The sequence below is a fragment of the Colossoma macropomum genome, unplaced genomic scaffold (assembly GCF_904425465.1).
Source record: "Colossoma macropomum unplaced genomic scaffold, Colossoma_macropomum, whole genome shotgun sequence".
NCBI classification, from domain to species: domain Eukaryota; kingdom Metazoa; phylum Chordata; class Actinopteri; order Characiformes; family Serrasalmidae; genus Colossoma; species Colossoma macropomum.
Window position 1 is genome coordinate 21,693,261 of NW_023494804.1, and position 27,321 is coordinate 21,720,581.

Here is a 27,321-nt window from a genome sequence, read left to right on the forward strand (position 1 = left end):
ACAAGCCTGACACTAACCCACCCCTACACAAGCCCACCACTAATCCAGTTCTGACCTAACACAGCCCATATCTAGGAGCACCTTAAGACCAGTTCCACCTTAAATCTAAACCTAGTCCTGACCGCCCCCTGCCCCACCCCCAACTCCGTAACTCACCTCCAATTCCGTAACCCACCCGCTTACTAAGCAGCAGGTCCCGCCTCTTTTAGTCTGACTCTCGTCTTCGCATCGTTTCACTAATCAGGGCCAAAACAGCCGTGTCTGTCACTGCACTGAAGGCACAGCCATGGCCCTGCTCGATGTCGCTATGCAAGCGTTCTCCATCTTCGGATTTCTCTTATTTATTGTTCTCTGGCTCATGCATTTCATGTCCATCATCTACGTGTAAGTAGCCAAAGCGTTAATGCTCATTTTTGTGCATAACACAGCGTTGACTCGTGGGACCCCGAATGAGACGAGTTAGCCGACGGATTTTCCATTTTTAATGATTTTGTCATTTCTGTGTCGTTGTAGAAGATAGATAAACAGGGTGTTTGTGAATAATAACGAGTTGTCGAAGACCAGGATATGGGTTTTATCACAGGTAGTGGCTAAGCTAGCTGGGTTAGTTAAATGGCTAACAGCTAACTTACGTGAAGGTTCATTCTGTGGAGATTTAGCAGCTGGTAACGTTCTGCAGTGTGTTCAGGTAGTGGCTGGGTTTCTTGGGTCTGAGCCTTACAAAAAGGTGTTTTTGCCCCTGGGCAGTGAGTAAGTTAATCGCTGAGCCTGTGACTGACTCGTCTTTAAATGGGGTTTCGTTTGGGGAGCTGGCTAGCGTTAGCTTAGTTAAGCTAGCTGCCCGGGCTCAGGAACTCAGTACAAGCCGGCTTTCTTTCAATTTCGGTTACTGGCGATATACTGAGCAGCCCCTGAAAGTCGTCTTTCATAAAAGGCTTATTATTTCCGTCTTGTATCTTATATTCCTTTCGGGAAGCGAGCTAGTTTGAAGTCTATGTGTGTGAAGGTGCATGTTTTAGTACAAGCGCTAATGTGGTCTTCTCTGTGCCTCTGGGACTCCGAGCTGGGATCCTGTAGATCCAGTCTGCTCCGAAACCTCTCAGAAAGACCGTGTTAGTGCTAAGAAACACGCGTTAGCCTCGGTGTTTGTCGTATTTGTGTTAGTCATCTCTCTCTCTCTCTCTCTCTCTCTCTCTCTCTCTCTCTCTCTCTCTCTCTCTCTCTCGCTCTCTCTCTCTCTCTCTCTCTCTCTCGCTATGCAGCGGCTGTCGCTGCTCTTTGAACTGTCCTCACTGAGGCTCTGTGGAATCAATTACTGGATTAATGCAGCTGAACTGATCATATACACACTTAAAAAAAGATGGTTCTTCAGATCTTTTTTTAGAAAAGGAAGAACCGTGAGTTCTATATAGAACCATTTTATACTTGGATTGTATACTCTTAAAAAAGATTCTTTAAGGGTTCTTGAGTAAAGAAAATGGTTTTATAAAGAGCCATAAACACTCAAAGAACCCTTTGCATCATGAAGGTTCTTCAGAATGTGCTGTAGATGCTTCTATATAAAACATTTTTTTAGAAGAGGGTTCTTCTGTTGTTACAGTGTCAAGCTTGTAACAATAGAAGAACCCTTTTGGGTACTACATCGAAGCCTTTTCAAAAAGGTTCCAAGTAGAACCATCTACAGGACCTTCCTCCTCAATCTGAAGAACGCTTTTATGATGCAAAGAACCTTCTAATCATGCAAAGGGTCCTTTGAGTGTTCATGGTTCTGTATAGAACCATTTTCTTTACTAAAGAACACTTGAAGAACCATCTTTTTTTAAGGGTGTACTTTGCATGGTGAAATGGTTCTTCAGATTGATGGAGAATGTGTTGTATGTGGTGCTATGTTTCTGAAAAGGTTTCTTTATAGCATCAAAAAGGCCTCTGCTATTGTTACAAAAAGGTTCTACATAGAACCGTATGGAACACATTCTCCTTGAAGATCGATTTCACCATGCAAAGAAACACACACACACTATCTAAGCTGCTTATCCTTCTGGGTCGCAGGGGATGTTGGAGCCTATCCCAGCGGTCATTGGGTGAAAGGCAGGATGCAAAGAAACATTTAAGCATGAAAAGGTTCTATATAGAACTCATGATTCTAAATAGAGCCAGTCCCTTTAGTAAGGAACCCTTGAAAAAATCTTTTTTATGAGTGTAGTTTAGATAACAAGGGCATCTTATGGCATTTTTTTAGCATAAGGAAAATGACATTTCACTGTTTATATAGACAGAGGTGGGTGTATATACACTGCTGTAGCTGAAACTTCCTCCTTCTCTTGTCACCTCTCTGTGATGATCATGTGATCTGGGTCTGCCCTGCGCTGCTTGTAAATGAGACTGTCCTTCAGTTACCATACATTATACTCTCATCAGTGATGCTCAGTTTGCTGTCTGTCTGCTGGAATTGCAGACTAAACGGCTTTGGCAATGCGTTCTTTCCTCGATTGGTAGAGGTTCTACTACACAGTCTACTGTCTTAAGCTTTATGCCTTGCCGTGGGCCTCCGTCTGATCTGGCTAATCAGAAGGTAGATATGCTGAGATGTAATAGGACAAGGTCAAAAACTCTGACTGGGTCTCGAGTCTTAAGACCATGCGCCTGCTGACCGCAGTCACACGTTTATACTTAAAGACTTTGTCAGTCGCTTATAAAAAGAACTGTAATATTACAATAACCAACTGTGAGTGCTGTATAATTTTCTGTAATGCTGTTTAATTCTTATAGAATAATCTATAATCTTTTCACCTCTGCATTATATTCCAGTAATACTGTATATATCTGGTACCCTGTCAAACTGTAGGAAGCTATAGGATTCCTGTAGTAGTAGTGTAGTAGTGATGTAGGACTGTAGTACCCTATAATAGTACTGCAGATCTTTTGTTCGGCCTACAAAGTATTTTTTTCAGTCGTACCCTACTCTATTTATGTACAGTGGTTAAATAAGTGTGCTGGACGAATAATTACCAGCTTGGCTTTTCAGACCAAGCTTGGTCAGTAATAATAGTGTAAGAACACAACAACAAAATCCTTTTTGTTGACCTTCTGCTCACCACTTGTGCATGATACCTGCCCAGTTGAGCACACATTATCTTAAAGTACATCTTAAAGTACATCTTGTTTCCATTATGACTCAGTTTTATTTCATCAAATGTGCGCTTGTAGTGTTTCATTATGAATGTTCCATTACAAGTCTGGGCAACTTCTGTGAACTTATTTTCCCCTTTTTTTGTTAAATTCCAGTCAGAAGTATTACAATTGGTGTTTTTTATTTTTGGGCAAAGTACCAGAGATGTATGACTGAGCAATGAATAATTTTTATGTGGAAATAGCAATTTACAAGTGTGCCATTTTTAAATGGCTCAAGCTGTAATTTTATTTGCTTCATTATTCTGTGCTGTTCTAATTTTTATGGGGAAATTTAACCTATTAAAGAGAAAGCAGTCTGGCATACTGTGTTTTGCGTTAAAGTCTGAAACCTAAAAAAATCAATGCTGGTGCCAGTCTTGGTAAAATTAGTATTTTTGGTGAAAAAGAAAAAAAATACAATTGCACATTTAAATTGATATCACAGTATTGGTCAGGAAAATCACATATTTTCTCCACATCTTTCAGCCCTACAGAGATGGCTACTTCTCTGACACATTTGCAGCATTTAGTCACTTAAAAGTGTTTCTTAAATTAAAAAAACCTTTATGAGACACTGTCAGTGGGTATTATGTTTGTAGGTCAGTGAACCTGTACAACAGGGGTCATGAGTTACAGTCCTGGAGGGCTGGTGTCCAGTGCAGCTGCTCAGACACCCCTAGTTCACCTCATTAGGTCGTTACCAGGATAAGTTTCAGCAGGACGGTCACGCGACTGTGTTGGACACCAGCTCTCCAGGACCAGAACTGGTCATCCCTGATGTAAAATTCGGGATGTCCACTGAACAGTTGCTGTTGGACACCTTTAAAAGTGAAGAGCTATTCCTGCGATCCACACTGTGGGCTTTCTTTGACTGCATCGCCCGACGTGCTCGGTCATGCCCCCGCTGCCAGCACACTTTCCACCTCCCGGCTTACTCATGAGGTCATTCACATCACTCTGGTGCTAAAGGCTCTTTTATGAAGATCTGCTTGTTGTGGGTTTGTTTAGCTAACAAGACTGTCCAGGAACTGAGCATATGTAGACAACGGGCCACTTGTTTGTCCACTGGTACTACTGGGCAGAGAGTCACTCCTTATTCTTGCTGTTTTCTTGGGAATGGTCATCAGTGACCTTAATTAATTAATATCTCTGAACATAATACCAGAGTGGGCTTCTATACAGTGAGCCAGGGAGGCTTTACTGGATTATAATGCAGTCTCTGTGATTGGAGTCGGGAGCACAATTACTTCATTGAGGCTGAAAGAGAAGTTAAATGCATTTCCTCTTAACGAAGAAAAGGAATCTCTTTGTCTCAGACTTAGTATTCTAGTACTGAAGAGATGGCCGGGCTTGTGCTAGAGAGTCAAGTGTGAAATATGTCCTACTTGACCTCAACCTACTTGGCAGCTTTAGTCACATGTATGCCTCCAAGATATCACCTTTCTGGATGCAGTTTGAACATGTGTGTGTGCGTGTGTGTGTGTGTGTGTGTGTGTGTGTTGATCTGGCAAGTCTCTGACTTCCCCTTGGCTAGTCTGAAGCTGTGCTTTGGCTTGCCTGGATTTCACGCACCACCAAGCTGGCAAAGATGATGCTTCATATTAGATGTGCTGCCATTTTAATTTGTTGCTTTGGATCGTCTAAAATGTTAATGTAACTGATTGAATTGAATAAGGAAACAATTTACTAATTTACTAAAATTACTACTAGAGGAAAGATGGACTAATACCCTAAATTTTTAGTAAGTCAGCACTCAAATTTTGGATTTTCAGCAATCCAATTTTATTACTTCATACTGCAGTTATGATGCACCTCATGATACACAGTTGTATGCAAAGGTTTGGGCATCTACCATCAAATTACATGTTATGTTGATTTTCTAGGTGTATACACACTCTACAGAGAACATACTTCTGCACAGTTACTGTGTATTTCCTGAATTGTGCATATTGTGGAAAAGTAAAATAAAATGTGGCCCAAGCAAAGTTATGGCACATTTAGTATTTTGTTTTATTTTTTTCTAATATGTTAAACTCAGCAAATGGATATAAATTGTGCTTTCAACAGCATCTAAAACATTGCTGGACTAATTGTATGTTAAAGACTGCCCTGTTTTAGGTTGAACAAAACTGAATCTTTAACTAAATACCTTGATTTGTCAGAACACCAGAAATAAGAACTGCGATTGGTCAAAATACTCAACACACACTGTAAAAACAGCATGATTTGCATATTGCAGCTTTTTGTGATATCGCTACTGTTAAGACCAGCAATGATTAACAAACAACATAGTGCACGAATACACCAGTATGGGAGTTGTGGGCTTATGCTGATATATTTTCGATATGCATGTCTGCCTATGCAGATATATAGGTTTGTAGGTCAGAAATATAAGAATGATTTCTTTAGGTCTACAAATGTGGTACAGTGAACTCGAGCCCCTTTTCCCGCTCCCAAGCCCTGGTAACAAAGAATCGGTTTCGTGGGCATTCTAATTTTAGGCTTAGTGGCTCTGTAACACAGAACATGGTAGGTCGGATTCTTATCTTGCTTTGGCAAGTCATGTTCCCTCATCTTAGACTTCATGATATGTAGAGGTCACATACCACAAAGGAGAGGGGGGGTTTAGCGGAAAACTGTAACGTGTGTGTGTGTGTGTGTGTGTGTGTGTGGTGACTCAGTCCTAGTACTGCACTTTCTTTCTTACATATCAGCCCTTCTCTATCGGCATGCGTCCCTGTATAAGTGATAAGCCCTGTTGTTTGACATTTAAGAAATGAAATGTCGCCGGGAACGTCTGCAGCATACTGGTACCTTAGCAGTCAAGCTCAACCGACAGCCAGAAAGCCTTGAAGAAATGTTGATGCTGAGCCTTGGTTTTGTTAGAGCACAATATATTGTTTGAGGGTGGGGGTGGGGGTGGGGGGGGGGGCATGTATTATATATACAAATGGGCCACTAACCAGTAACACTATTGTTTGTTGTGTGCTTTGAGAATCTGATGAGTGTAACTTTGCTATTTTGACAAACAAAGGCGTTTACCTGAACCAACACATTTAATCAACTTTAATCCAAATTACGGAGATTAATCTTTAACCACATCAAGTGTTCATTAGAGTGTTTTTAATGTATCACGGTCTCAATATGTAGATCAAGATATGGTTAGTGCTGTCGCTGTTCATTATATCAGTAATCAAGTGATTTTGGATGATGAAAGGAGAATTCAGAGTTAGAACAGAAACAGTGGACTTACCTGAACCTTAACAAATCATGCATAGTATTTCTAATGTTCTGAAAGAGGACTAGAAGTAGAAGTTAGGAAGCCTTTAAAAAGTAAGAGATGCCATAATCATGCAAGTACTTTCAAATGAAATGTGAGTTTAACTGATCTGTATCACTCAGCCCAAACTCTTACATTTGGAAGGAACCAAATGCATCTAATTCACCTGCATAGGAGTTTTCTACACGTCTAGAGCCCAGTGCACACTGACCCAACAGACACTGTTCACACTGTTCTAGAATGACATCCCCATTCATATTGTTTTAACATTCTAGAACGTTATGCCCATTCATTTTGTTTGAGAATGTTCTCCTTCCATTCACAGTGTTCTAGAATGGTATCCCCCGTTCACACCTTTCTAGAATGCCATCTCCGAATTTACACTAATCTAGAATGTTAACTCCATTCACACTGTTCTAGAATATTAACACAGTTTACACTGTTCTAGAATGTTGCCACCTTTTACACTGAAGAATGGAGTCCCTTGGCATTCACATTATAGACTTTCCTCCCATTTACCCTTTTGTAGTGGTTTATTGCTGTCCGTATTGTTCACACTGGTTTATTTGGCTGGTCAGTTCTGTTTCCAGCCAAACTAAAGTCAAGTGATAACATTAGAATATTGCCATTTGCTAGGTCAGTGTGCTCTGGCTTTGACGGATGTGGCTGCTCTTGAAGCCCCTCAGCTGTTCCTGCACAGTGCTGGTGAACCACAGAGTGAAACAGGATGGAATCCAGATTCTTCCTGGACACTGGGCCAAAAATGAATAGATGGGAAATGATGTGGAGCTGACGAAAGGAAAGAGGGGTGGGGAGCTGAAATCAGGAACTCTAAAATGCCTTCTCCAGGACTGTGTATTTCCCCCCATGTCTTTGATACCATTTGTCTTTTTTCTTTTTTCTTTTAAATTTGTTTCACCAGTTTTTCTGGTTTGAATAGGACCAGCTGCAGCTGCAGTCATCAAACCAAAAGCCTTATTTCCTGCAGTTTCTCCAAAGATGAAGGGTTTCCATAAATGCTAAATATTAATGCCACTGATCAAGTGGAACCCTCCACACAGCAGAAGCATAGAAACATACAGTGGTGATATACAGATGTACAGAGATTAAAAAGGCTGCATGTAGTTATTTATTTATTTGCAGTACTGTTATACAAACTATAGCAAAAGTATTTAATCTGTTTAATTTTGGGGCCTTTCTGTGTGTGTGTGTATATATATGTGTATATATATGTATATATATATGTATATATATATGTGTGTGTGTATATATATGTATATATATATATATATATATATATATGTGTATATATATATATATATATATATACACACACACATATATACATACAATATAATCTCGCTGTTGTCTCCTTTACAGGAGAAGACATACTTTACTTTTAATGTAAGTCAATGGAACCACAATTTGATATGTGGAGCATTTATATGCTTGTCTAGAACATCTGTGTCTGTTGTAAAAAGTCTCAGGACGAAACCGTGGGAGGCTTGATGAAACTAGATCCGCAACCCAACCAGTTGGATCACTTTGCGTCTGTGAGACAGGTGTTTTTTACTCACTTAACTGTGGGATTATTTTGGTTTTGCTTAACTACGCTTTCTTCTGTGTGGGTAATTGGAAAATCTAAGTTAGTTCGTAAAGGTTCATGGACAGTACTGTTCCACCTGCACTTTACCACATGATGATTCCTCCCACCCACACTCAGCTAGCTCTGAGACCCTTTGTGAAACTGTGTTTCACTTGGAAATATGTCACGATATGGAAAATATGCTGACGTTCAATTCACAACAAATATGTAGGGCCCATATTCTACGTTTTTCTTTGATTTTAGTGTTTAATTCACTAATGATATTTGTGTGAGTTTTATGTACAAAAACAGCCATAATTTATTTTTCTCAGCTTATTCAGAAAACAGTCCAGGCTGAAACGCTCCGTATAACGTCAATATGAGCAGGCGGAACTGCTGATGGGGAAATACGTCGATGTATGTAAATGTGTTGGTGTTTAATGACATCACAAAAACAAATAATGCAAAGCAGGCTTAATTTTCATATATGGACTGGGGATTGAATGGTATGTTTTGAAAGTTTAGCAATGTTTACATACCATATCAAAATCTGTTTTTTTTTAAAAAAAAATTAGAATAGTTGGGTGTTCCATATGGGTGTTGGGTGTTGATACGGGCCCTTTAAGGTCCAGTTAGTGCCAGTTAACCTCTGAACTCTATGATCTGAACCAAACAGCGGACTAGCATGCATGTCTAAGAGTGAGGAAGAGTTGATTGGGTCTGTGTCATTATGATTTCACGCATAGCATTTATCTTAACGTAGTTTAGCATGAGCCCTGATGCAGAACAGTGAACATTTAGGCAATATAGTCACACAGTGACTGTATTATGGATTATGCGTTTGATTTTTCATAGAAAAGAGTTCTGCATGCTGATTCCTCATGCCACAACGATGTGCAGAGCTGATCACATGACTGACGCATAGCTAATTAAAAACAGCCTCCTTTCCACTGTGTTCATTTTGAAATTTTAAGTACTACATTTCATTATTAGCAGAATGTGATTTGTTTTTTTTGTTTTTTTTTTTCTTCTGATTCTTTAGTTTGCCTCTGAGTGGTGCAAGTCATTGTCCATTTACCCAAATTTCAAAATACTGAGTGCAGTAAATGGCTACAGCTAGACTGTCCAACTGGTATACTGTTGCGTGTTTGTCACTTCCTCATTGCAGATGCTCAACATGGGAAAGAGAACTGCTCTGTCTGAAGAAAATCATCAGTAACAGAGGTCCCCACTAGACCACAGCAATGCAGCAGTTAGTTGGGGGGGGGGATAGTAGCATAACTGTTGAAAGCCTCTATTTTATTATTGTTATTAATGGATATATGATTATAATTAGGGGTGGGAATCTTTAGGCACCTCACGATTCGATTCGATTACGATACAGAGGGCTGCAATGCAATTATAAAATGATTATCGATGCATCTCGATGCATCTTTTTTTTTCTATACATGATTTCTGTTTTCTTACTGTCTGATGACTTAGTAGTTTTAAAACAAAGTATTTGTAATGCATTTACATCCAATATCTTTTATTAATAAATCAAATGGAAGTGGTGTGGCAAGTGAACTAGAAGGCTCTCATTCACTGCTCTTGTTTGGAGACGCTGCTGCCACTCATCTGTGATAAAATGCGCTGTTATGGTGAAATAAGATCCAGTGGTAATGGATGACCACGCAGCACATTATATATTCTTTAGTGATTTTATAACTTCGGTTTTGGTCTTGGGGGGCAAAGACTGCAGGTCACGTAGCAACGAGGTTTCGCCGAGCTAGTAGCGAACGAAAAAGGAAAAGAGAAAGACAGACAAACATTTGGAGACAAATGGACTTATTTGCATTTATAAGCAGCACACTTGGTTTCCTGGTACGTTAAATCTGCAACGAGAGACTGTCAAACACTAACTAAAATGTTGCGAAGATGAAGTCGCTTCTCTGTCTAATTTTCCCGTTCCACCTTAAATGGTGCCGCAATTACATTCAGCGTCTCAGTCAGAATTTAAGGTGGAACGGGAAAGTTCAGCAAGAAGCTGGCAAGTGAGAAGCGACTTCAGCCTCGTAAAACAGCCGAAAGCTGAGAGACATTTTACAAGAAACTATTCAACTTTTGAGGAAAAGTTTTCTGGCGGAGATGGGAGGAAAGCGGTTATAGCTAAAGCTTAAAGCAGAGCAGAGTAAGTCCGCGTTTTCGTTTATATTGTTTAGTCTATACTAGGACATTATCACATACTGAGACATACTGGACATTAAATGTTGCGGCTCCCAAGGTGGTTTGATTTTTGTTGAAAGGACAAAACGGCTCTTCTTAATATTCGGGTTGTGACTCCTGACCTAACCTGGCTTTAATGCAGAGGGAGCCGGTCAGATTTCTCGCTCATCCAGTTGTGTTTTTGTTATGTGCCATCACAGACTGTCCGGGCGCTGCACTTCCGCACTTCCAAGTTCCGCCCTTTGCGTTCCGTCAACATTACGTTATAAATTAAATATTTAGAAAATCGATTTTTGACATTTGTGAATCGATTCAGAATCGTCCACGTCTGCATCGCGATGCATCAAAGAATCGATTTTATTTTTCCCACACCCCTAATTATAATTGTATTTTTTAGCTCAGTTCTTACCATTAAAGTGTTCATAAACTGTCTACCTTTATCACATTCCTGTATGGCCTTGTGCGCGATACTTGCTGCTTTCAGTTGACTTATAGTGTAAATAACAAAGTCAAAACTGAAGAAAATGACATCAGACTAAACGATACCAAGAAGACAATTCATCATTCGGTTGAAAAGATTATTCTTTGAGGAGGCTAATGCATGAAAGTCATGCAGAGAAAAGAAGGAGAATTAGGCTGAGAAGCTTAACAATTACAGCTGCAGACAAAACAGCAGCAAAACATATGCTAATCATGTTCTTCACAGCATTCCCAACTCCCCAGTGAGCCCATCAGAACCGTTTTGGGCTGCAGTTTTGATCAGTCACTGATCAATAGCAATGAATAACATGGATAGCTATGTTGGCCATGGCTTTTTATGGATGTACAGTGATATTGGAGTTATATCGGTGTCTGCAAATATTTGCTTTAAAACAATTATCTCTATCAGAATGGATGTTTAGTTTTGACTGATATTTGATGATGTATTATTATTATGAACGCTTAGGCAACTGTGGCTTATTTTGCTGAAATACCTGCATTTTATTCATGTTACTGCACTTGTTTTTTCTTTCTTTGCAGCCGCTTGCATCTCAATAAGAAGACAACAGATAAGCAGCCATACAGCAAACTTGCAGGGGTCTCGCTGCTGAAGCCCCTGAAAGGAGTGGACCCAAACTTAGTAAATAACCTCGAGACATTCTTCGAGCTGGATTACCCAAAGGTAAGGTCACCTGTGGTATTCACTGACCCATCCATCATTCAGATTAACTTGTTCTATTACCCAGAGCTGAAGGGCAAAACCTTGCCTCAAAAGATAATGATTGCTCTGTTAGCTGAGACACTGTCAGCACCGCTTATTTGTGTGCATTGCTGCTGCCCTTTAGAGGGTTCGCACATGTGTAAAATGGCAACTAGCCTAAGGCTGCATACTTTCCCCATCAGCTTGTTTCAAAAAAACACTTATTTTGCCATTTTTTACGTCTTGGGTTTGGAAAAACCCGCTTTTAATGGATGACTCCATCAGCCTTGCTGCTACAGTTCACTAGAGAGATTTGTCATATGGTCATATGGTGCTGAACTTGAGCGCTCTCCCTCAGTCACTTTGATGGGCGTTCCTCAAACTGTGCCCAGGCAAACAGCATTAATGATGTTCCCACTGCTCTGTGACTCATTGTTGCTGGGTTACACCAGTGAGATTAAAGAGCAGTATCGCTTGGCTCCGAATGTTAAAATATTGCGTGCCGCCCTGCGGTGTTGCATTCGTGTCTGTCATGTAGTGTTGGGTGGTTCCGGTCTAGCAGTAATGGTGCCATACAGCAGTATTAACTCATAGTTTTAGTGAGGTGGATAAGATTGATAGCAAACAAAATTGTGGATAACTGTAATTTCTGTCATTTACTGGGAACTTTAGATTATTTCTTCAGTTTAAAATACATAACAGCTAAATAAATAGTACAAAACAATCAGTATGTACTATATCAGGTTCTAAAAGACCCATATACTACATGTATTTATGTTGTGCTTTTTTCCATCCAGTGCTAATGTTTTGTGTACTTTTACCACCAAAAACAGTCAAAATGATTTTTTTACATGACAGTTTTCCCACCCCTTTTTGTGCCTGGTTTGCTTCTGTGCTTGTAGGATTTATATATTTAAATGACCTCTGTTTTGATTGTGCCTCATTCAAAAAGCAATCCAGGCTAAAATATTCTTAGAACTTCAGCATATGTGGGTGGAGCTAAACTGCTGACGGCTGAATTGGCAGAAAATGTAAATGTGTTGGTTTTTGTGACATCACACAAACAGTTACTTCAAAATGAGCTATTTTTAATGCATTAAATGCATAGAGTAACGCGTATCTAAAAGCATGAGTTAATTAAATTAATAATGCAACACAATAACGTTCTTTAAATTAATAACACAAACCTAAATATGATCTGATAATGTAATATATTTGGAAGCTACTCTTATACTGAATTTTTTATTAACGCTGCTTAACCCTACTGCTATGTTTTGTGAATGGACGAACATGCAAGATCCCATGGACTTTCTGCGATTGCCTCAGGAACCATTTGTTAAGAAACCACTCATTAAGAAACAGGGCTGTAACAGAAACAGGCTGCAATAGTGTGACTGGTATCTCCTGTCAAAGGAAATATTCTCAAAACATCTGTGTGAGACCTGTTATGACAGATACTCCTGTCAGGTGGTTTGGCTGTTGGTATGGCTTTTACAACAACATGTGATTGCAGGGCAGTAACCGTTTACTATTCACTGTTTTTGCTTTGGAGTGGGTGTGGTCACCACTATTGCAGTACTCTTCTGGTATGCAATAGAGTGTTACGATATTGAGCTGCAAGGTTTAGCTAATCAACAGTGTTTGCGCTCTTGACTACACTGCTGCAGCAGAATTTGCGTTGCCTTTTTCTTCATTTGAATAGGTGCAATGCAAAATATTTCCCATGCAAATGCATTTGTATTATCTGAGCTGGCACCAAAACTCACCAATGGTTTGTCCATTTGCTTACTTTGAAGGGCACCAGTACTCAAGTGAAAGTATACAGTCATGCATGTGGTGCATTGTGTTAATGAAATATTTAACCTGTCCTATAAATTACAGGCCTACAAAATAACATGTAATTACGCAATATGAATTACCTTCTGAATGTAATAAATAAATGTAACTATCACAGCAGTAAAGTAGCCGATACGTCACACATTGCTTGAACTGTTAGCATAAACATGCTCATCCGTCCTTAAAATGAACATACATATCACATACTGCGGCAATTGAAATGTATTTGCTAGTTAGCAATTGTAAAATAAACGTTATTTTGCAGGTTTTTAATTGTCCCAGTTTATGTACAAAACACCACTGTATATTAAACAGTAAAGGTAAAAACTGCCCCTTAAAAAGTATTTATTTCCCACCCTTTGGTTTAGTCACATTATAGTAAACAGCTTATTGCAGAATAGACTGAGAAGCAGAGTCTTTGAGACTGCATATTTGTCTTTTATACTAGCTGAAGATTAGTACCACATAATTACAGCGCAGCCATGAGACGGTTTCTATTTTTAATTGCAGTGCAAGGCTGTGGATTTGTTGCTGATACTCTCAATCTGATGAGTAATCTGATCAGCAGTGTTTGCAGGTGCAAAGAGTACCTGCCAGTAAAGCTCTTCAAAAAACAGCCGTGTTTACCAACTGTTGCATGAATAGAAGTGGAATCTTGCTTATTAAAGCTAGAACTAGTTATAGACTTAAACTTTCAGCATTAACTGTAGAAGAAAGTTCATCACATTAAGTCATGAAAGACTTGGGGTCATAAAAGGATGAGTCACATTGTCAGATGAAGGAGTCGCCTCTAAGCCTGAATGTAAATGATAGGTGTGGACATAAACAATTGATTCAATTCAAGCAGCTGGTAGAGGAAGACAGGCCTTCATGTGGAACATATCATGGTACTCCGCATCATCTGGAACGTGTTGTTCTTGTTATTCTACTGGTTTGAATACACGTGATTTCAATGTTGAACCTAATGTTTCTCAGTGTCCAGAGTGACTGTGTGCAGTAGCCATGCTGTGTCGGGTTCTGCTGTGCAGTTCTGCAGATGGGCCTTTCTGCTTCATTTAGTCTTCATCAGACAGCCATCTGAGCAGCTCTGATGCTGATTCAAAGAGACGGGGGTATCCTCACCCTCCTCTTCGTCCTGCTTTGTCTGCTGCTGGACAGAGATTGGCTCTTCGTCTCCAGAAGAGCTTCAGTCAGGCTTGAACTTTTGAACCGAAGCAGACTATGGCCCAAGATCATCCGATGAGTCTGATTTGACCCACAGCAACAGGTTTCGTGTCCAAATCCAACTGTAAAGTTCTCTCACTACCTGACTGCTGGACAAAATTCTGTCCCAACCTGATGGTAGCCAAAAAAAAAATCTGTCCCAAACTGTAGTTCGACCCAACCGTAGCCCAACAAAATTCTTTCTGATGTTGACTGTAGGACAGCAACATTTTTCGGTTGTAGCCTGAAAAAATTCTGTCTGGACTTTACTGATGACCAGTAAAATTTAGTTCCCGAATGTGACACAACAAAATTCTGTCTCAGTCCGACCGTAGTTTGACAAAATTGTGTCCTTATTCAACTGTAGTCTGAGAAATGTCTGTCTCAAGTTCCCTGTAGCCCAACAAGTTCTATTACAATCTAACTTTTTTCAGTCAGAACCTGACTGATAAAATCAGAAACCCAAGAGTAAAGAGAGAAAATTCTGTCTGAGCCCAACTGTATACATACAAAAATGTGTCTGAAGTCAGCTGTAGCTTGACAGAATTCTGTCCCAACCCAACCGCAATCAGCCGGAAACTTGTGGAAAACTCCACATTCCTAAAGATGGTACTTGTTAAATTACAGCAACCCTGACAGATCATTGTTACACAGAATGAATATCCTTATTATCACCTAACCAAAATTACTTTTAAATTCCACTTGATGAATTTGTTCATCAGTCAGTGCCTTCTACCAGCATCCCAAAGCTTTTCAGTCTGGATATAATTTACATGTTCTCATGCTGGCTTTGTGGACCTCTGGGGCAACAATACAAGTAAGTTCAGTGTGTCAGATTATAAATTGTTGAAAGTAATGAGGAAGTAGGGAGAAAAACTAAAGCAAGCGTAAATGCAAGCTAGAGTCAATTGAAGGTGATAGACAGGCTGTGAAAATGAATGTCAGTGTGTAATTTAAAGCTGACCCAAGGCAAAGCAATGTCTGAACATGACCAAACCTGATGTGAGTAGTTGTGTCCCGTTGGATTTGGGCAAGCTCTAGTCTGTGGCCCACCTTACCAGAGCTGCTGTGTTACAGCAACCCCATTTCCAAAAAAGTTGGGATGCTGGGCAAAATGTAAACAAAAAGAAAATGCAATGATGTGGAAATCATTTAAATCCTATATTTGATTTAAATTGTACAAAAACCTCATATCAAATGTAGAAACCAAGAAATTTTATTGTTTTTTGAAAAATCTGTGCCTGTGTTCCAAAAAAGTTGGGACAGGGGACAACAAAAGGCTGTTGTGTAATGCTAGAAAAAACATCTGGTGGTCGATTGACAACAGGTCAGTAACATGATTGGGTATAAAAGAGTATCCCAGAGAGCCTGAGTTTTTCTGAAGTAAAGATGAGGAGGGGTTCGCCACTCTGTGAAACTGAAGGTCAACTAGTGCAATTTAAGAATAACGTTTCTCAACATAAAATAGCAAAGAACTTTTGCTTTTCATCATCTACGGTACATAATAACATTAAAAGATTCAGAAAATGTGGAGAAATCTCTGTATGCAAGGGACAAGGCCAAAAACCAGTATTTGTTGGCTGTGATCTTTGGGCCCACAGCACTGTATTAAAAACAGACATGAGTCTGTAGAGGAAATCACTGCATGGACTCAGGAACACTTCTGAAAACCACTGTCAGTGAAAACAGTTTGTCGCTGCATCTACAAATGCAAGCTAAAACTCAAAAATGCAAATAAGAAACCGTATATAAACAGGATCCAGAAACGCCGCCTCCTTCTCTGGGCCTGAGCTCATTTTAAAAAGGAGGAAGTGGGAAAGTGTCCTGTGGTCCAACAAATCAACATTTGAAATTCTTTTTGGAAATCTCTGGGCTAAAGACCGCTCAGCTTGTTATCAGTGCACAGTTCAAAAGCCAGTATTCATGATGGTGTGGGGGGGCATTAGTGCACATGGCATGGGTGACGTGCACATCTGTGAATGCACCATTAATGTTGAACGATATATACAGGTTTTGGCAACATATGCTGATGAAGTCTTCCTCAAAGAAGGCCTCTGTCTCCTCAGTTCCCAAATGCTTACAGAGTGTTGTTAAAAGAAGAGGTGATGAAACACAGTGGTAAACATGCTCCTGTCCCAACTTTTTTAGAACGTGTTGTTGGCCTCAAATTCGAAATGGGCATATGTTTTTCAAACAACAATAAAATTTCTCAGTTTCAACGTTTGATATGTTGTTTTTGTAGTATTTTCCTTTAAAAATATGGTTTACATGATTTGCATATCATTGCATTCTATTTTTATTTAAATTCTGCACAGCGTCCCAACATTTTTGGAAATGGGGTTGTACATGTTTGTGCATGTCTGTGAGTAAGAGAGGTGGTTTAGGATAGTAGGTTAGTAGGCCAGACCACTACTACAATGTGGTGAGATGGTGAGCAAGAAAAGGAAAATAAAATCTTTATTTCTGTAAGAAGAGACAAAGTTTTGCCAGTTTCTATCATCCATTCTAGGATCTCTCACAGTGATGCATGTTAAAGTTATCACTGTTGTTCATCTTTATGAATAATTTATTGAAGGTTTGTGCAAAGGGCAAGATAGTTTAGATGTTAGATAATCACCAAGCATGGATTTTTATAGCCGGTTCTGGTTTCTTAACAACCAAATTGGCTGACGACAGAATTTCTCTTTGGGATGATTTTTATTAGCCTTTTTTAAGCCAAAGCTCACATGAGAGCTAATTGAAACACATTTGCAATACTTTATCCTGCCAAACTGGCAGTTTAAATATGTAATTGAAAAATCCGTTAGCTATTTAAATTGGATGAATAAAATAAAGTCCTAACATAAAAGGCAGTTGGCTGTTTAGCACAATGAGTCATGCGTAGTTATGCATGCATTTTGGTACAGGTGTAGCAGCAGCATGCAGTTGTTATTTCTATCATAAAATTGCAATATAGATCAGCCAAAATCAAAATAATAAATTGGCTGATCGCTTGTTTGTAGCAAAAAATCTGCCAGATTCCGATTTTGCATCCTTATTAAATTCTTTTGAAGGTTTTTGCAGGTTAATTGAGGACCAGAGCCCATATACAAAAATCGCCTCAGAATAAGAAAACTGATCTTCGATCAGGCTCTTTTCGATATGTTAAATAGCACAAAAAGGTCAACAGTTGATCCTGTATTAGCACTTCTACCCTGAGACATTTTTCATTTTGAGATAATTTCAAAATTCAGGGACTAGGAAATAAGACCCCTATACTCATGTTAAGTCATTTAGGGTTTATTTTCTGAACTGATCCGATAGCGTCAACAGGAGGGCCAAAACAAATTACAAAACCACCCAGCGCAACCACGATGGAGTTGTTTTCTTCCAAAAAAGCAGAAATGAAGCCCAGGGCTCTGTAATTACAAAGAGGAAATGAAGCCACTTTCAGTAATGTTCGTTTCTTAAAATAAACACTCTATTCATGTCGAGCTTTGTTTTTGCAGCACATTCTTTATTTTATCTCATTTAATCTGGTCTCAGATCTGCAAGACATGTGCATGCCAGTGGCATATTTGTGCTATCAGTAACTCCAGCGAGCTGAGTAGAACACAGCAGATCTCTCAGCTGGGCAGGATGTGTGTCTCTCTATGTCGGCGCCATGCTAAAGTCTCTATTACAGAACTGCTCTGATTGCTAATGAATTGCCTGCTGACTGACGCTGATGCTGATCAAATGAATGTGCTTAAAATGGTGCTTGGTATCAGCCGGTACTGTTAATGGAGTGTTTTGCCTCTGTTGTGGCTTTCAGAAAATGGGATTGGTGTGTCCATAATGCAAACACACTTCTGTAACAGTCCAGATTTGCCCTCCACATGAGGCTGGCGCTAGGCCTGTTGCAATCATGAAGTTTTAACTGATGATTAATTGCCATATAAATCATTCCAATTAACAGTTTGCCTTTTTGTTTGTGTGTAACGATGAAAGTACAGGTTTCCAAATTGGCTGATTAGCTATCTTGCTATCTAACTTTCGATACTTAGTAGCTCCCAAGTGGCAACAGAAACAGGTTGAGCTCAAATAAACTTATTCACCACTGGCCTCGAAAGGTACCAGTCAGAGGTTAGTAGACCCATGACAACATTGTTTGTTGTGACATAAACATATGACTCTGAACAACAACTGTAGAAAATAGTTGGGATCATGTAGTAAACAGCCTGCTTATGGCAGTTATGTAGTGATTATGACAGGCCTGTGTAGCGCAGTATAACCCCAGGAGTTTATGTCATGTCTCTGATGGGAGAAGTGAGAAAAAAAGAGTTATGACTTTGTGGTTTTCATTGATGTTGATACCAGTCAAGATCATTTTTCCACTTAAAGGACGTTCCTCTTACCACCTGTGGCCTTTGAAATGAAAGAGCTGCAGTATGCAAAACAGGCTGCTGAAACAGTCATAAGAAAGGTCATATGTTTGAGCAGCTATAAGTCATAAGATATGAGCAAATTTGGTGAAAAATCAAATTTTCCCCGTTACCTTTAATGTGACTGATAGTTGAAGACATGCTTAGTGTCTTTAGCACTAGAGGCCTGTGTGGCTTACAAGTAATGGAAGCTAATGTACACCAGCTCTAAATCATGCCAGCTGCATGCCTAAATCATTACATGCTTGCTTCGAACCATGTTAATCATTAAAGTCAACTTGAATGTGATCATAACTTATTTTCATCCCACGTCATGATGAATCTCCTACTGAAAAGTGGTTTTACATCGGCTAGCTTAGCATTTAGCTTAAAGAGAAAGGCAGACGAAGCATGATATTGGTTATTGCTAGTGCATGATTATATAATCAAAACTCAGATGATGTGTCAGAGGTGGCCAAAAGTCACTACATGATTGAAGACTAAAGGAAAACAAGAGTTTTGTCTCTGATGATTTAATGTAGTGAATTGTGCTCAAAAGGGAATTTTTGCACAATTAAATCTTTTAAGATGTACACAAAGTCATTCAGAGTGATTTGATTAGAAATGCTTGGAATTGTTCACAGTGGTAGTCATAGGAACCAGACGTCTGAAGCATTTAATGTCTCTAAAAGCTACATCACCAAAGGCTATTGCATGAAATGGGTATGAATATGACATTGCTTTACAGTTTAAGTTTTTGGCCTAAAATGTATTTTTAACACACATTCTTGGCAAGGAAGTGCATATATGGTATTGTAAGGAAAAATAGTGCACAAAGGTTTGCCACTATGTTGCCATTATTATATTACATATAGAAACTTAGAACACGCATGTAGGTTCACTAGTGGTTTTGGATAGTAAATACAATGGCTATATTTGCATTGTACACACTGTGACCCCTGGTTCCTATCACCACCACTGTAAGGAAATCTCAGTCGGTAGGTTTCATGAGAATGAACCGTTTCACATCAAACCACTCTGAATGACTTCTGACTCTGAATCGATTCCGATCATCAGTGTTTTGAAATATCTGTGGAAATCCCCTTTAATAGCACCAGAGACATGAACTAACAAGATAAACAAGGTCCCTTTTCATTTCAGCTTGACCTTTAGGCTACAGTCACATCACCAGGTTAAAGTGGCACTGATCTTTTGCCATAGTGTGACCCAGATCTGATTTCAGAGCCACTTTCATGTGTGATCCAAGATCAGATATGTATCTGATCCATGGCCACTTCACTTGCGACCTTAATGAGAACAACCAAATCATTTTTTTCCTTATTATCCATGCCCATGCACATATTATGGCCATCATCTCGTGTTCACAATGTAGTAGCAGTGGCTAACTTGAAGCTTCTGGCAGTAAACACATCAAAACCATCAAAACCTCTGGCCTGTTTTCACTTTCAGAACTAATCATGAACAGCTGAGAGCTCATTTTCTTTGCTGTAAAGGTTTGTGCTGCAAGTTTGTTCATTGTTCATTTGTTGCTGTTGTTGATGACATGGTGTGCATTCATGTGATACTATTACTTAGGATGTGGACTTTCAGAGCGCAGGTTCGTTCACACCATATAAACAGATAAGGTCGTTCACACACATGAATGTGACCATGAAGTGTGAGTGTAGCCTAAGTAACCTCAAATAGACTTGCTTGTCTGGTTTCTGACACTGTATGGCGCACTGTTATCTATAAACTGGACAAAAGCCTGTTGGCTATCTTAAAAAGTAGTAGTTCGTGGACATTTTTAACCAGCCTCTTGTCAGCTAGCACTCAGCTGAGTATCATGTTAATCACTCAACCACCAAAGTCTCTATGTTGCAGCTTTGTCGCAAGTAAGAATGTGACATTGACTTAACACCCATTTCTCAATGTTTATGTAAAGCACATTTCTTTGTGAGTGTTAACACATTGTCCCTGTGCAAACATGCTTAAATAGGGTCTTATCTTGTTTAACTTTACATTGAAAGCCTTAGTGGGAAATACTTATTCAGCTAGACAGTGTTTGACTTCAGTTTAGTTCAGCTAATGCCCCTTCATGACCACTGAAGGTAAACTCCTGCTTGAATAACAAGTGGCTACATGAGGGCTTACTGTTTTGTTCCCCGCTACCCTTGTGAGTGCAGATGGCTTATGTGTAGTTTTAGATCTAGTGAATGTGTGGATGTAGACATGCTCTGCAGCTCCTCTCATAACTGCATCATTTGCGTATTAGTTTCATAGTGGTTACTAAATATTTTTGCAATTGCTTTAATTTTTTGTTAATAACTGAATAGACTGTTTGAGACATTTTGAGACATTTGCCTGTTTTCTGGGTGCGTCAGATTGTTTTGAAAGGACAGTTAAAGACAACTGCATACTAAGTTTCCTTTTTGGAGATGTGTTTTCTTTCTGGTTAACAGTAGTGTAAGATTCTCTTTAGTTTAATTTTATGAAAATGGAAGAAAGACCAAAACAGTTTAATTAAAACAGGCTGTGTCAGGTTTGTAAAGCATTCCTTTAGTGTAGAGTAGCAGCTCTCAGAAAGCATATGCTCAAACTTTACTAACATAAACGTAACCATCGTCTGATACTGTGATATATCTGGAACATTTTGTGATATTATATTTTATCAGTTCTCCCCAGCACTAGTCCTTTCCACCAGATACTGGCTCGCTGAAGAGCCAGAGTAGAAGCTATTGAAGCTTTTTGTTTTTTTTATCATGCATGCCTCATGGTTGCTTGTAATTGTGCAAAAGTGCCACAGTGGCTTGGTGTTCGCTGGGTTTGTCAAGTGAAGATGGCAGACTGGCACAAACACAGGAAATGCGTCATTGAGCAGAGAAGTGTGTGAAATTATTACTCTGATTGCATAAATATCACTTTGTAGCACCACTGTTTTTTTTTGTTTTTTTTTCCCCCAAGTGCCATCAAGTTGCTTCCAATTCCAGGCGACCATGTGGATGGTGTCTCTCTATAATATCTTGTCATCTGTTTGGGCTTCTTAATTGCTTGTTTGTGATTCCATCTTTTATTTGGCCATCCTCTTCCTCTTTTACCTTCAAATGTTCTGTCTTTTCCAATGATAATATGATGATGATAATAATATGTCCAAAATAGGAGCTTCACTTTGGGCTTCGAATGAGAGGTGAGGCTTGATTTGGTCAAGTCCAAAGGCATCAATATTTTTCCTGTCTTGCTTTTTTATTATACAGCTTTCTCATCCATAAAGGACCAGAGAAAAGACCACAGCCTAACCCGTTCCTTCATCCATGTTCTGCCATGTGCTAATCAGTGTCAACTGCTGGATGCTTTGGATGCAGCAGTTACGTTAGAACAACACAATGACTTTGACTGTGCTTTAAAATGAGTTACTTAGAATGAGCATCTATAACTAGGCCATCATGCTAAAACACTCAACTTCCCTATAGGGAGACTTACATAACTAACACCATCATAACACACAAAGTGAGTGAATGCTGTTTCAGAGTAGTTTTGTTTTTCTATGGTCGTGATTATGGCATCAATGGGACGAATGTAACTTCAGTGTTCAGTTTTCAGCATCTGAAATAGCCTGTTTTTGTCCTCTTACGTTTCATTTTCATGTATTTCTACCCCTATTTCTTGTTTTTCTCTGGAATGGGCCCACAAACAGTGGTGGTCTGACCTCTGAGGAATCTAAACATGGCTGTAGTGCATTGCGACTTTGTGGATATCTTGACCACACTTTGGCTGAGCTCCCTGCGCCATACACCTTTCCATTGTACTCTCCTTTGTCAAACCACGCCGGACTGTTGTGAACTCTTCTGGCATCAGGAAAAGAATGGGCCTGTATGGCAGTCTTTCTTCTTGAAGTAAGCACAGAGAAGCCAGTGCTAATGACTAGTTACAGTAGCTCACTGAAGCTATGTTTGGACAGTTGTTGCTGTGGAGACGCTGCTGTTGGGGCAAAGGCGGTAAAAGACTTTAGCCCTGCAATGGACGAAGAATTCGTTTTAGCAGTAGTAATGATTTCAGTGTGTTGCTGATGTCAGCTAAAAGAAGCTTAGTCTTCTCTTTTAACTTGATTGACCTTTTATAGGTCTCAGTTTGGTTTGTAGTTTTGGTAGAATCTCTTACTGGCATTTCAGCTCAGTAAGAAGTCAGATTTACATGATTTTCTGCTTTCCTCAAGTGTTGAGTATGCCTAGACAAGTTTTGAGGTCATAAATTCCTTCTTTAGGAGAACAAAAAGGGGCCAAAAGTTTTAAGAAATACTAACCACTGTGGGTGAGATTTGGAATGAGATATAGAGTACTGTAGCATCCTTCATTTATTTAATTTCCATGTATTTAACAGAAAAATACACAGAAGCCCCAACAAATGGAGTTATGGTGAAACTGAAGCTTGAGAAAAGAACACTCCTGAAACTCCTCCTTCTCAATTCCAGCTTCCTATAAATACCAGTCCTTCACTCCTCATTCTCGTGATGAAATTTCGCACCTCACCTTTTCCCTCCTCCACTTTATCCATGCCTTCACATGATCTGTATATACAGGGGGATCGGCCTTTTAGTGACAGAACTCCAGCCCCAAATTCCTCAGAGTTCCCCTCCTCTCATTATCTGCTTCAACCCAAGGTGTGGTCTGCATTTGCAAACTGAATATAATACCACATTTTCAGTATTTAGTTTATCCACCATTTGCCTTATTACATCTTCCGTTCTTTTTTAGGAGACTCACTTTGTTTTTCAAAGAAATCTGCAGGGATATTTTTTCACACCTCCAAAGTTTTAGAAGACTTTTAGACCTTTCAGGTAATCCCAAACACATTCAGTGATGGGGTGGCAAGTCAGATGTTCTCAGTAAGGGCTTCTTGACAGCTACACATCCTTTCAGACTCATAGTGTTGAGTTGTCTTCTCGCAGTGTAAGGATGGACAGAAACACCTGTGGATTTTTTCAGATCTGAGGCAGCTCAATTTTCTCCTCTCTCTCAAAGATAAGCTTTAAATGCTGTTTATCTAATGGTTTTGATGGTCAGCCAGGTCTTGCATGTGTTAAGTCCCATTGTCTCTGTGACTTTTAAAAATTCTTTTAACTCATTTTTTGAACTTTTTTGAACTGTTTTTTTTTCCTCTTGCTGTTCTTTAGACTTTCACCTTCCTTATGCAAGTTGATTATCTAATCTCTTCAAAAATATCTCCAGATAAAATAAATATCTTGTACTTAATGGTTGTTTTGACTTGATTAGGTCTAGTATATTCTCCCTGAATCTATACTTGTTGCAGTAAAACCAACAAAAAACTTTATTACTCCTCATTACTAATGCTGCACTTCATGCGGGGTCACAGCCCAGAGCAAGTCTATCAGCACTGCAGCCGAATCGTCCGTCCAGCATGAACAGATGGAGTGCACAGAATTCCCCTGCTTGTGTCTGGTCTCAGGCCAGTTCATCATGCTGAGTTTTGCTTGTCCTTTTGCTGAGAGCACTGGTCTAGGATCTGCCTCATCAATCATTCATTAAAGCCCTCCCACTCTTTCAGCACAGCTCCATTACTGTGCCCTGGGCCATTGTGGATTCCCTGTGTCCCTGGTCATGCAGAAAAAGGGTCTTTGTCTCCAAGCCCCCAGGTCCCCCAGCCATAGCCATGGCAACATGGTCTCAATGGCCTGGGCTCAGAAGACGGCAGCGTGCAGGACTAAATGCAGTCCAGTTTGGAGTGGTGTCTGCTGTCGGACAGGCTGTCCTCATAGTGTGTGCCTGTTCTTCCTCTGGCCATCTTTTAGCGAGGCTCGGAGCCAAACCTCAGTATCAGAGAAGGCGTTCTCTCCTCAATGGTCTCTCTTAGTTCATGTTACGAGTGGCTTGTTTTGTGACTATTGCAGGAAAGAGTGGGGGGAGTGTTGAATGAGGGCGTTCTTTTGTCAGCCCAGATGTCAACAGCTCTGAAAAGCCCATGCGTTTTGCTCAGGCCAGAATGAAGTGGCCCACATGTTTCAGTTAGTAAACTGATTAACTGGCAAACTAAGCAGTCAGCAGATGGTGCAATGCTGAAATGTACAGAGAGATCTTGCAAGGACTCTTAAAGTCATGGTTGAGAAAGAAATCAAATTTACACAATATGCCTTTAACCTAAATGTGGTTGATGAGTCAAGACATGTTTGTTACTGGAAGCTTATACCCTTGGGATAAATGTGCATGGGAACATAGACTCACTAAGGTGGGAATAAACTGAGCGTGAAATTTCTTACCCAATCCAATTTTTTGTGAGGGTGGAGCTCAGAGTAGGGGGCAATAGTTTGCTTGTCATTATTGTCAGACAGACAACAAGCTTGTAAGCTGTTGTGTAAGTCAGCATGACTAAAAAATTCCCCCAGAAAACTCCAAATATGCACGTAGATGTGTTAAGTGTGTGGATGTAGATATGATAAAAATAAACATTTACCTCTTGCAAGAAAAAAACTGTTTTGTCCACCAACAATGGCATTTTGCTAGCTAGCTTGGTTTGCTTGTGTTATTGGTTGTATTTGTTACATTAAAAGAGCACGAAATTGAGGCATTTGGGGCTAGTTTTTAAAGGTGACGTACCCTTGTTAGAGCTGCGATTATCCACCAAAAGTTGACCAGTTTTCCCCAGATGTGTGTTCTTGTTATGCGATCATGTCTGGTAATGCGAGGCTATACTAATAGAAGCTAACAAATACAAGTGGAGGTTGAGTGTGTTTGGTCTCCTACCCAAAAAAAAGGCTAATCGATCAGTAATACACTGCCTGATACAGTAAGACTTTCTGCTCTCCGCAAGTGCTTCATTATATCTTTGTCTTATTTCTGTCGCATTTATACAGTGCAGGTTTTATGCAGTTTTCCTTTTGAATTCAAATGTTGTCGTTGGTTGATCGCCTACTTTTGGGCTAAGATGAAAATTGTGTAAATGAGATTTTTTGGCCAACCATCACATGAATGACACATTTATTGCCTGTTTCTGTTGTGTATTGTGGTGGATTTAGTGTAGGTTTCTGAGAGCACTGTAGTTGCTGACACTTTCTCTAAATGGGGACGATGTGTGGTTTTGGTGGGCAAGTGCACAGACATGCAGTTGGCTTTCCTTTAGATGCTGCAGCTTTTTTAATTGTCAGTGATTTAATGTGTACTTTGAAGCCAGTGTTGCCTTCCTGTTTGTCTGTTTTTTCCATGATGATATGGGAGAGATCGTTAAAAACGCCCCTTTGTCCCTCTTTTTTTCTCAGTATGAAATTCTACTCTGTGTCCAAGACCATGACGATCCAGCCATCGACGTCTGTAAAAAGCTGCTGGGCAAATATCCCAATGTTGATGCCAGATTATTTATAGGTAAGCACTCTATAAACAAATTGTTTTTCTATTATTTTACAGCCACTTGCTGTATTGCCTAAGTGAAATAAAGCTGCCAGGGGAAAATAATGAGTGTGTCACCCCTTTCTCCTGTCCCCCCATGGCTTCTTTGCAAGGGAATTAGTTTGCGTGGGCAGAACCCAAGGGCAGATAAGTGTCATTTAAAAAGGTCTCCTCTAAGCGCAGTGAGCCTATGTGTATACGACTCCAGCCCAGCTGTGCGTCTACGGATGCACCTCTGGGACGGAATATTGATTCGCGCTCATTAGGAGCACGCAATGACTCCGTTTGCACCGTTCTCCAGGGTCCTGTTATCCTCCTTTCATAATTCTGTCTCATTCTGCCCATCTGTTAATGTGCAGAGAGTCAGGGGAGGCAGACGGGCTCAGTGACGTAAGCTGCTGCTAATGCAGCTTGGCAAACTTGACTACTACTGTGTAGGGGTGGCGTCACATACTACTTAACCCCTTCAAATTAGCAAAATTTGCAAAAGACATTGCAGAATGTAAGAGTTGTCATGTATTTAAAGGGGAACTTTTTATGATTCAATCACTGAGATATAAACAAAATCTTTCAGAGTGGTTTGATGTAAAATGGTTAATTCTTGAGAAACATGCTGACTTGATTTTCCTTATAATGTTGATGATAGGAGCCAGGGGTCACAAATGTAATAATCATAACGCAAATGTAATAATTTTATTTACTTTCCAAACTGACCAGTGAACATCTTCTGAGGTTTTGTATGTAATGATAATGGTAAAATATTGGTAAATTTGAAAAAAAAAGTTTCTTTCAGGACTACTTCACCCTGCATGTACCTCTCCATGAATATATATTTAAAAATACGATGCTTCAGGCAGTGTATTCAGAACCAAACAATGTAATAATCTTTTGTGAGAGAGCTTTTAGAGGCGGATGTCTGGTTCCTGTCACGACCACTGTGAACATTTCTGACTGTTAGTTTCTCTAGAACAGAGCTTTTCACTTTAGCCTCTCTGAAGAACTTTGTTTACATCTTACTGATTGAATTATGCTGAAATTGTGAACAATCAGTGGAATTTCCTCTAAGTTATGGAAGTGGAAAACAT

The 27,321-nt window shown here is 39.7% G+C and overlaps 1 protein-coding gene across 1 annotated transcript in view; it reads left to right on the forward strand.

Moving 5' to 3' along the window:
• The first annotated feature begins 203 nt into the window (after positions 1 to 203).
• ugcg (UDP-glucose ceramide glucosyltransferase) overlaps positions 204 to 27,321 on the forward strand; it is a 37,503-nt gene continuing 10,385 nt past the window's right edge. Inside the window, exons 1-3 of the mRNA XM_036595326.1 lie at positions 204 to 384; positions 11,262 to 11,403; positions 26,110 to 26,212. Of these exons, the coding sequence (XP_036451219.1) occupies positions 287 to 384; positions 11,262 to 11,403; positions 26,110 to 26,212 (343 nt within the window). The 5' untranslated portion in view covers positions 204 to 286. The remainder of the gene's footprint in view (positions 385 to 11,261; positions 11,404 to 26,109; positions 26,213 to 27,321) is intronic.